We start from the raw sequence: 10627 nt of genomic DNA, 5'->3' as shown, positions 1-10627 counted from the left end.
AGAGCCGATTGTTTTAAAGCTATGGAAAAGTTGATCGAATAATACGATAAGATATTTGAATATTTTACGTCCCAGGTTTCTAAGAATTAAACCGTACACAATGTGTTAACATTTGAAATTAAAATTTTTAAAATATGGCTTAAATATGGTTTATTTAACTACTGTTAAATGTCAAACCTTTTTCTCTGGAACTAATAAAAAACATGGAAATTCCTAAACAATATCTTTAGTTCGATATAATTCTCGTGTATATCGACGCACGAATACTTACATTTCATCAAAAAATGATTTCGGTGACCTGCACATAGTGCATAGATGTATGGGATGGTCGAGGTGTTCGGAGTAATTAACAGTACACAGTAATTTAAAAAATACAAGAAGGAAATCTTTAATATATATTTACATATACGAACAGTGTATACAAAGTTTCTTTTGAAATTAACATAGATTGGGGATATAATAAAGATGTAACTTCATGATTGCGACGTGTGCAGAATAACAAAGTAATCGCGTAAATTGGTCAGAGAAAAAGAATCCTTCACAGAATCGCCGCATCGTTCGGCGACATTTACGCCGGAAATAATCATAACGTGCATCGTGTGTGCGGGAGGAAAAGAATATGAACACCGACGAAACCGTGGAAACGCGACGGACGCGCGAAATCATACGGAACGGTCGTGGATTCAATCACAAGGATCGGCGAACTTAGGAAATCCGTATCGGTTTTAATCCTGCCTTCAAGTACAAATAGCACATCGAACTTATAAAACTTACACGTTAAAAATATCAGTATTTACGGCGTTATCTGTACGACTAACGAATATTACTCGTAACGACACGGACGCGTACACCGTTACCATTATTTAGTTTATAACTCGGTAATCGACGCGTCCCTTCAGTATTCATACAGCTTATAAAATTACTCGTCGTCGAACATCACGGGGACAAGAGTTTGCCGGTCGAACGATCCGAACAACACATCCATCCTCGACGATCACAATTGTACACCAGTGTCGCGTGCGCATGCAAAGTATCCGAATTAACAAAAGTACGTATCAAAAATATGAAAAGCAATACAAATCGGCGTATCTCGCGTATTCTAGTTACGTTTAGAACCCTTTCGCTCTTACCTCCCTACGTTGAGACAGCAGTCGATCGTTTATTATTGTGCTGTACGGCGTCGACCGCCTGCTCGAGGTCGAAGTGCGTAAACTAACGAAGCGCGAGTAACACGTAAAAGGTACACTGAAAAGAGTATTCCATTATAATGCTCAGCGGAAACCACGGAACCCAATGCACCGCCATTCGAATTTACTGGATTCATCGGCGAACACGAGACAGCGACGCGTACAAAATTTCAAACCGGCACAGTGTGCGCTCGAAGATCGGGTTTCCCATGGATGTCCATTCTGGACGCACCGATTTCGAATTTTTGTTTGCGAAGCAGGAAAATTGGGCAAAGCCTGTGTGATCCTAAATAAGAGGTAGTAAAGAGTATTGCAACGAAACTCATTTTCCCATCAAATATAGGTTCAGGTGACTTTCGGAAATTATTCTTCAAAAATGCATGAATTATCTCAAATTTTTGAGATATTCAAGGACAAAATTTGTGACGAAATGTTGGTTAGGTAGAGGTAGGAAGAGTATTATAAAAAACATTGATTCAGGTGACTTTCAGAAATTATTCTTCAAAAAGACATGAATTATCTAAAATTTTTGAGATATTCGAGGACAAAATTTCCAGCATACTTTTCGTCCCAGAAACGAAATGTCGCTAGCCCGAATAAATTGCAGTATACAGGATGGGGCGATGACTCTTAGCACCTCAGATATCTTCGAAATTATAAGTTACACAGAAATATTTGCTGAAATAAAATTGCAATTGATCATCCATTGGCTATAATAGTTTTTTTGCAGGTGGAGGTACTTCGTACATTTGAAGGTCACCTCCATTTTTTCAATGGATCGGTACGTTTTTGCTTCCGTATCATGATAAAGGATCTTAATGAATTCTTAACGAATTCAACGACCTATTACATAAGGTCGTTGAAGGTCATAGTCTTCATCATCATAGTCATCAACAGCGAATTATTGCAGCCTGTGCGTCAATAAGTTCTGACGCCGTAAGACGTGCAAGTCAGTCAATCGTAAAAAAATTCCAATGTTGCACTGACAGTGACGGTCATCATTTCGACCACCTACTATAAACGTATGTTTCATTTACCAAAACCGTATTATCGCCTTTCTCTATTTTCTATGACCTTCAATGACCTTATAGGTCGTTGAATCCGTTTTAAGATCCTCAAAAAAAAAATTCTTTTTCGAAAAAAATGTAGGTGACCTTCAAATGTACGAAGTACCTCCACCTGCAAAAAAACTATCATGGCCACCAGATGATCCCCTTCGTACTGTACAATTTTATTTCAGCAAATATTTCTGTGTAACTTATAATTTCGAAGATATCTGTGGCGCTAATACTAATTGCCCCACCCTGTATACGAGAACGATGAAACGAGATTTCATTGATGGATCACTGCCGAAAACGGTTGCGTCGCGATTTATCGGAGTCCAGATTGAAATCAAGGTTATTGCGATGCCTTTACGGCATTAAAGAAAGTTGAATGCATTTTTCACGGTCGTCTGAGCGCCGCGGATGTTTATTGCGTTCACCCAGTTTCGTATGCCGACTATTAAGTTTATGACTTTCGCAGGAGCATACATTCCGGCGCGGCGGAAACATAGAAACTGAAAGAAAGTGCGGGAGAAAGTCGAATTCGCTCTAAGTGCACTGACGAGCACTCGCGTTGCGAAAATCTCCGCTTTTCCGACGTGTTTGTCAGTCTACCGGAAAGAGGGTGTGTCATTTGTAACTTTTACTGCATGTGAGAAATTTCTGAGAATATTACACATTTAACCCTTTGCACTCGAGAGGCGGTAGTCACCACTTGGTTTGATTCGCAGAATTGTGAAGTCTTATGTATAATATTAACCCTCTATGGGCCGAATTTTTGTTCAGGATCATAACAAAATCTATGCAGTACAAAATTAATAAATATCCATAAATGAACACAAATTAACCATGTATTCAATAGTTTCAATAATTTCATCAAACGAATATATTTTGTAACTGCCAAGTTACAATGACGTTAAACTTTCACGCATGAGTGTATGAAATTTTAAGTTAACTGATTACTTAATTTTATTCACCACTTTGAGTGCAGAATGAAATAAATCAACAAGATGCCAATATACTGATATGTGACTTCAAAGTTACATGAGTCTACAGAGGGTTAAATAAATATAATAATAATAATAACAAAGAAGGTACCGCTTTTTCCACTAGCGATATGAAATTTGAGGGTTAATTTACATATGTTTCCTCTTTAATTAGTTTGAAAGAACTTCGTCTATATCTCATCGAAGGATATTGAATATTTCTAGTGACAAACTTGTGCAAAGGGTTAATATTCACTTGTTCGATGATTTCAAACACTTTAGACCTCATTTATCGAAAACGAATCTCGTTGAAGAGGAAATGTATCAACTTTGACCAACTTTCCTTTAGAATTTCGAATCCGTTGAAATTTCGTACGAATCAACTGACTCGGTGTTATTAACAATCACTGGCAGTGTAGAGCCCACTGAATATTGCCTAAAACATTCTACGCGACGAGTCGATCGTAGAATTTTACCGGAGCAAAACCGACGTTCGGCGCGATGTAACGCGTAACTCAGTTACACAGATTCGATCAAATAAACCTTGCGCGATGCGGTTTAATTGAAATCGATATCGATATCGTTATCACTTTATTGTGGCTAATCGTTTAACGAGTACATCCTCTTCCATTCAATATCAAACTTACTGCGAACGAGTAAACTCGACATCGTGGTTGCTTTAGTTACCGTACAAACAAAATCTGCGAGTTCGTTCTCACGCTGAAACGTTTGAAAATTATTCTACCGAAATTACGAACGGTATTGTGCGCGATCGTTATTTGATTATCAATGTAAATTCTGTTACAGACGAGAAAAGCTTTTTCGAAGGAGTAAAGAACCACGAATATTCTCAATATCCCTCTTACACTGTTCAAATCGGTTCGATACCTAAAATCAAAGCCTAAATTCAAAGCTTCATTCATAAATACACTTTCCAAGATATAAATATATAAACATCAACAAGCTGCGCGTGTTACAGATTGGTTCCACGAGAAGATTTTCCATAGTCTCCCGTATCTGAGCACCGTCGTTCGTTCTATAGAAAATTCTTTATTAAGAATAACGATTCTTCTCTCGTTACCATAATGTAAAGGCTCTGCATTCGAAAAAAACATCTCGTATACAAAATGTCCAACGGTGTGATCTCACCTTAACCCTCTATGGGCCGAATTTTTGTTCATGATTGTAACAAAATCTGTGCAGTAGAAAATTAATAAATATCCACATATGAGTACGAATTAAGAATGTATTCGATAGTTTCAATAATTTCATCAAACAAATATATTATAACTTTCAAGTTACAATGACAGACTTTCACGCCTGAGCGTATAAAAGTTGAAGTTAACTGGTCACTTCAATGGGCCGAATTTTTGTTCATGATTGTAGCAAAATCTATGCAGTACAGAATTAATAAATATCCACATATGAACACAAATTAACAATGTATTCAATAGTTTCAATAATTTCATCAAACAAATATATTATAAACGAGTGCAAAATGAAATAAATCAAAAAGACGCCAATATACTGACACGTGACGTCAAGGTCACACGGGCCTAGAGAGTTAAGATCAACGATTGACTCCAGCGATTATTTGAACAGTACAGGAGGGCTAGCCCTTTCAGCTCCAAGATTCCCCACTACCAATAAATATCCATCGTTTCCCGACGAAACATCGCCAACGTTTCTCGTACTCAACGTCCAGAGAAATTACACATGAATCCACCGTCGGAGTTATCTCATTAGATCCCATTACCCAGATTATACGAGACGTTCGGCGGTAAACATTATGATCAAGCGCCGAACGCGCTGACAGCCGCGCGAGCGGAAGGGGTTAATATCTCTCAGAGACGTCGGTCCGTCGGGAAAGACGAACGAAATGGAATAGTAAACAAAAGAAAGAAAAACAGCTTGATACTTTCTCCATCGACGGGGAGGATCGAGTCTGCCGGCACAGACGATTGAATCGCGGGGACAGTCTCTTACGATTAGAACGAGCGTACCTAGCGGAATCTCCGAAAAGAGCGACTACGATGATTTGTTCGGTTCCGCGGCCGGCGGTCGTCGGTGCGCGCGAGCGAGCGTTACCCTACGGGAGAGAAATCTTTACAACCTTGGGGAAACAATCAGTGCAGTTTTATGTACAATAGCTCCCGCCGCGTTTGAATCTGTTCGTCGCGGCGGTTTCGCTTCCCGCGGCCTCGAAATGGTATCTTTTACAGCCCGCGCGCCCCCGACCCCGGCCGCTGATTTTCATTATCCTGCACCGGTGTGTCCTTTGTGGTGCCAACGGGGCGCGTACACGCGTCCCCCCCTTCCTCGCGTTCTTTTTGTACACGTACGCTCCTCCCTCTCTCTTCGCTCCTCGCAGTCTCTCGCTCCCTCGTACGCCGTGTTATAAACGTCCGCCTCGGCACAGAAGAACGCGTCGACCTTCGTGCGTGAAACAATCGTCTGTTTCGGGACGATTCGTCCTATCAAACGTGATCGCCCCAGACCGTCACCGTTTTTGCCCTGTCCACCGATGCGAGATAGGTGCCTTGAGGATGCCAGGATACTGCTGTCACCACGGCCCTGCAAAAAAAAACGGTGCAACGGATCAATTCGATTTCTTTATTTCGCGCGGACGGTGTCTCGAGCGGCGCCGCCGTTTACGGGATACACAGGAAGGAAATTAGCTTCGGTAATGAGTTCCCATTCAAGGGGACGGGGAAAAAGCCCTAACCCGACGAACCACCGGAATGTGTATCGCGATCATTCTCCTTTGAGTCTTCACCAGTTCGCCTCCCTTTTGTTTATGGCTTCTTTTTCTTCTTTTTTTTAACGCGATAACGGACGTACGATTGCGATGGGAAATTAGCTGACGGTTCTAACGTGTTCGCCGGCGTGTTACGGTAGGAAGTTCATTGTTGTACGGTTACCGTTCAACTTCTACCAATTATCAAGAGTTCCATCGATTTGTCCGCATTTCCGTGCCGGTGCTTGGATCACCTTTTCCGCGTGAATCTTTTAGAACCGTTCGAAACGGTTAAATTAGTTCCCGGCTGACCGGGAAGTTGGGTTTTCTTTCAGAAAAAGTTCTAGACGGAGGACAGTAATTATGTAGAATTTTGTACTCCGTTTACCGTGGACGATTAATATATTTATTGTTAATTGGAGAAATAAAATTTCCACATAGGGTGTCGCCGAAATGTGCAGCTGAGGGGGAATTTGCATGAAAGGAACGTAAAAAAATTTGAGAGAAAAACATTTGCATAGCCGCGTAATTAATGAATATTGTAGCGCGCGGTGAAATAATGTGGCTAATATAATTATTTATTTCTACGTAATGCGCTTAATTAATTATTCCTCCCTTAATTGATATTACGGATGGTACGGACTCGTTACTTTGCGAATTTACATACAAAGAATCGTATATGTGATTTACGTAGTGTAAAACGCACTCAGAAACACGCCGTGGAAGACGGTCCGTTCAACATTCAATACATCATTGTTCGTTATAAAATTTTAATACACCCTTGATTGCTCCGGTATTCCGACATGACCAATTACAGCGCACAATCTAATTACCTCAATAATATTTTAATAATTCTCCGCCGTAAAGTATTCAATATATCCCGAGGAATAAAGAGATTGTTAATAATACGCTTTTGCCGGGTTTAAGCTCAATAGAAAGATTATCCATTTCACCGTTTAATTAGCGAACGCAAATAATTATCGACGCGGTTAATAAATACCCGTGTACGTAGCGTTGCGAGCGAACGTGCCCGGCCGAATGTTAACGATGTGAATAGAAATGCGATACGCGGCATCGGAAAGTCAGGCGTGTACTCGTTAATACAAACGCAGATGCATTCGTAATCTAGGACCAGTTTCTACGAAGAGTTCGCGCGAATTGCGGTTCGAAGGATTTATTCGAATTTAGCGATCTTTTCGAAGTGCTCTTTACGATTTTTTATTTGCACCGGTTTGCACTTTAATCGTTCGAGAATATTTAGGAAGGTACAATGTTTATCGTATACTGGAACATTTCTTTTATTGTATACGCGAAGATTTAATAGAAAAATTTGATACTAAAATTATAAAGCTCGATATTGAATATGAAATTTGATGTAGTATAATTATACATGAAATATTGAGATAAAATAGTTCTATCCATTAGTTCTATTATTTCTGCTTAACCCTTTGTTCCACAAAGAGTGAGACTCGTGAAGATTTTCATGATTCAACAAATATATATATTAGTTATTTGGAATTCAAAACAAGTATTATTCCTCTGTAATCAATTATTATACAAATGGAAATATAGGCATAACATATGTTTAGAATTTTTCTCTTTTCCCAATAAATTATTAACGACAAAGTAGCCGTATCGACGAAAATTGAGAGAGAAATCATTTTTCCAATAAATTATTAACGACAAAGTAGCCGTATCGATGAAAGTTGAGAAAGAGACCATATTTCCAATAAATTATTAATGACAAAGTAGCCGTACCGATGAAAATCGAGAGAGAAATCATAGGCCAAGGTGTTAATACAGTCAATTGTCCGATTAACCCTTCTTAATAATTCAAGATAAATTAAGCAACGAAGCTTTTATTTAAATATTTCACACAGCAATGCAAAGTTTAATTCGAGGTACTAAATATTCACCTTCATAGTTTCCCTGCATCAAATCAAGCGGTGAAAGTCACCTCTCGAGTGCAAAGGGTTAATATTTCATTACACTATGTATACAAAAAAAAAAATGTTCCAGTGCAAAGAGTGAAAATCGGTGGCTACGCAGTATTTGTCTCAGGAGATTTGTCAGTTGGCAAGGGACAAGCGAAAACAGTAGCGAGAACGAGTAGTAAGACGTTAGCCAGAGGCGGCTGCGAGAGGCGATGATGTATGTGGCCGGGAATCTATTTTCAGAACGTAATGGGCCGGTCAAATAGCCGTAACCAATCGTTAATTGTTACAAAAGACCGGGGACTCCGGTTGACAATATACCGTGCATCGTTATGCAAAGCACGCGTAGGCGGCGGGAAGATGTAACGAACTCCTCGAGACACGGCCGAGTGCTATGAAATTTGAAACCCTTGTCTCGGCGAGCGAACACGCCGGTTGACGCCACTTAACACGGAAAAAGAAAGAAAAGCTGCACCTGTTTGTTTGAATGTTCCTCCCTTTCTTCGTGTCCCGGCCACTCCACCGCGTCCCGCTGAATTTACGACTTCGCTGTACCGTGTGCACCGATTACACACGATTCGTCCGCGAAACTGTGCGACGTCCAATGAAAATTCGGACAGCGCGTTAACCGTCTATAGGCTCGTATGACTTTGAAGTTACACATCAATGTACGACGAACGACATTAAATAATTAATCAACTTAAACTTTTGTACACAGGCGTTTGCGTTCAACGTCGTTGTAACTTCAAAGTTACAAAATACGTTTGTTTCAATGAAAATAAAACTATGCTATAAACTGCATAAATTTTGTTGTAATCACGAAACAAAATTCCATAGAGGGTTAACACTTGGCCCGATCGACGATTAACCCTGCTTCAATTTTTTTCTACCGCCCCTCCTTAATTATGGTAATTTAGTGAAGAATAGCTATTAAGACTTCGAACTCTGTAGGCTCCAATATCGCAGCAGTTCTAATATTAAATATTTTAAGCGTCGGAGAACTTCAACGGACATTCACAGCGAATCCGCGCAACCTATCGATCTGACTTTTCCAACTGTGCTCAGATATGAACATCGCGACTATCATTTTTCAATAATTTCCGTTGTTCTTCGGGTTCCGATTTCATCCCGCGTTCGGGACGAAGCCTCCTCCATTGTTGAATAATTTCCCGAAGGTCCTCGCGATGGCTACATTTTTCATCCGCCTCGGAGATCGTCCGACCGCGAAACGAAAGAGATCAATCCCGAAAATGTTTGTTCCACAGTTTCCCCGTAATTACGGAGTTCCGTGCGACGCGCGCGTGAGCCGGGCCAATTACGTAATAACGATACACGAATGTTGCGAACAATTTATCGGGTTCCCGAGGTGTGCGCCGTAGCCTCGGCGGAACAGTTGCCGCGCGTAAAGTTATAAATGAAGCCGTATCAAAGTATTAATGGTCAGCGAACCGCTCGTTATACGGCCATCCTCGACGGGCGAAATCGTTTCTGGTAAAGATTCCGTTTGAATGTGGAAATACACAGTGGCGCGTAATTTTCTGGTCCAAGCGGCTCCGCGCCTGTGTAGCGAAAGGTCTATAAAACCTGAATTCCCGGGGGATGATTCACCGGGGTTCCGTGGAATCGTAAAAGGGTGTTTCTATGCGAGGACAAACGTGCTGAAATGACGTACCTTTTGAGTCTCGAGTAAAACTTCGCGCGCACGCGCGCACAACGGTGGAACGGACATAAACCGGCTGTATATTTTGGAATACTATAAAGGTCAAGTACAACCGGCGAAAACGATGTGCTAAAGAAAAATTAGATTCATAAAAATATGATTAAAAAGTTTATGCGGTGCTTGGCCCTCTATCCCTCGTAAAGGATCAGGGCTCTATTGGACGCTTTTCAAGGGTCGCATGTAAAATTGCTTTTAATATAGCGGAATCCTTATCGTTTCGGCGCACGCGCGCGCACGGGGCAATTGTATAGAGATCAAGGGGAGAAAGGTACATTGTTATTCGCTTGTATGCGAAATTGCACGCGAAACAAATTTTTCCAAGGCAGAACACTACGTACCACTTTTCGATAGATTTTTCATTCACCGTTTCATTTAGGGGAATGTGTTTTTTTATGTAATACCAGTGAAACAGTTCCGCTTCACTGGTTTGCCATTGGACAAAGATTACAGTTTTTATTTTATATATTATAGATTATAGCGACTGGTTCAGGCTGAACACTGTCCAAGGTTGTAGTAGATACTAGTTTCGCAACGTGTTTTCCAGAAAATGGAGTAACAATTATAGTGGTACTATATTACAGATAATGAAAAGGTGGATCTTGAGTAATCGAGAACTAGGAATAAGTATATGTATTTAACCCTTTGCACTCGGAGGTTTTTCACTAGAAATATTTCAACATCTTCTGATAAGGTGAAGACAATATTTTGTTAAACTCGAAGAGAAATCATACATTGAACAACAAAGCTATTTTATTTCAATATTTCTCAAATTCATGCATTATACAAAGTATAATATTAAATATCAAATTCCATAGTTTCACTGTATGAAATCCGGTGGTGAGAGTCACCTCTCGCGGGCAAAGGGTTAATTCCCTTCTCAGTGCAAACCTTGTATATTTGGAAGATCTAATAATCCTAAGGTAGTTTTCTTAAAATTCATTAAAATATTTAATATTAGAACTGCTGCAATATTGGGGCCTACAGAGTTCAAAGGGTTAATAGCTTAGATACCATATTATA

The 10627-nt window shown here is 40.1% G+C and overlaps 1 protein-coding gene across 2 annotated transcripts in view; it reads right to left on the bottom strand.

Moving 5' to 3' along the window:
* Positions 1–375: 375 nt before the first annotated feature.
* The window catches only part of LOC116429211 (autophagy-related protein 16-1-like), a 332302-nt gene continuing 322050 nt past the window's right edge, over positions 376–10627 (bottom strand). For both annotated transcript variants that reach the window (XM_076366004.1, XM_031981895.2), the window contains exon 6: positions 376–5790. In XM_076366004.1, coding sequence (XP_076222119.1) covers positions 5694–5790 — 97 coding nt within the window. In that variant the 3' untranslated portion in view covers positions 376–5693. The remainder of the gene's footprint in view (positions 5791–10627) is intronic.

This window comes from Nomia melanderi, chromosome 3 (genome assembly GCF_051020985.1).
Source record: "Nomia melanderi isolate GNS246 chromosome 3, iyNomMela1, whole genome shotgun sequence".
Lineage (NCBI taxonomy): Eukaryota > Metazoa > Arthropoda > Insecta > Hymenoptera > Halictidae > Nomia > Nomia melanderi.
This window is presented reverse-complemented; position numbering and strand designations above follow the sequence as displayed.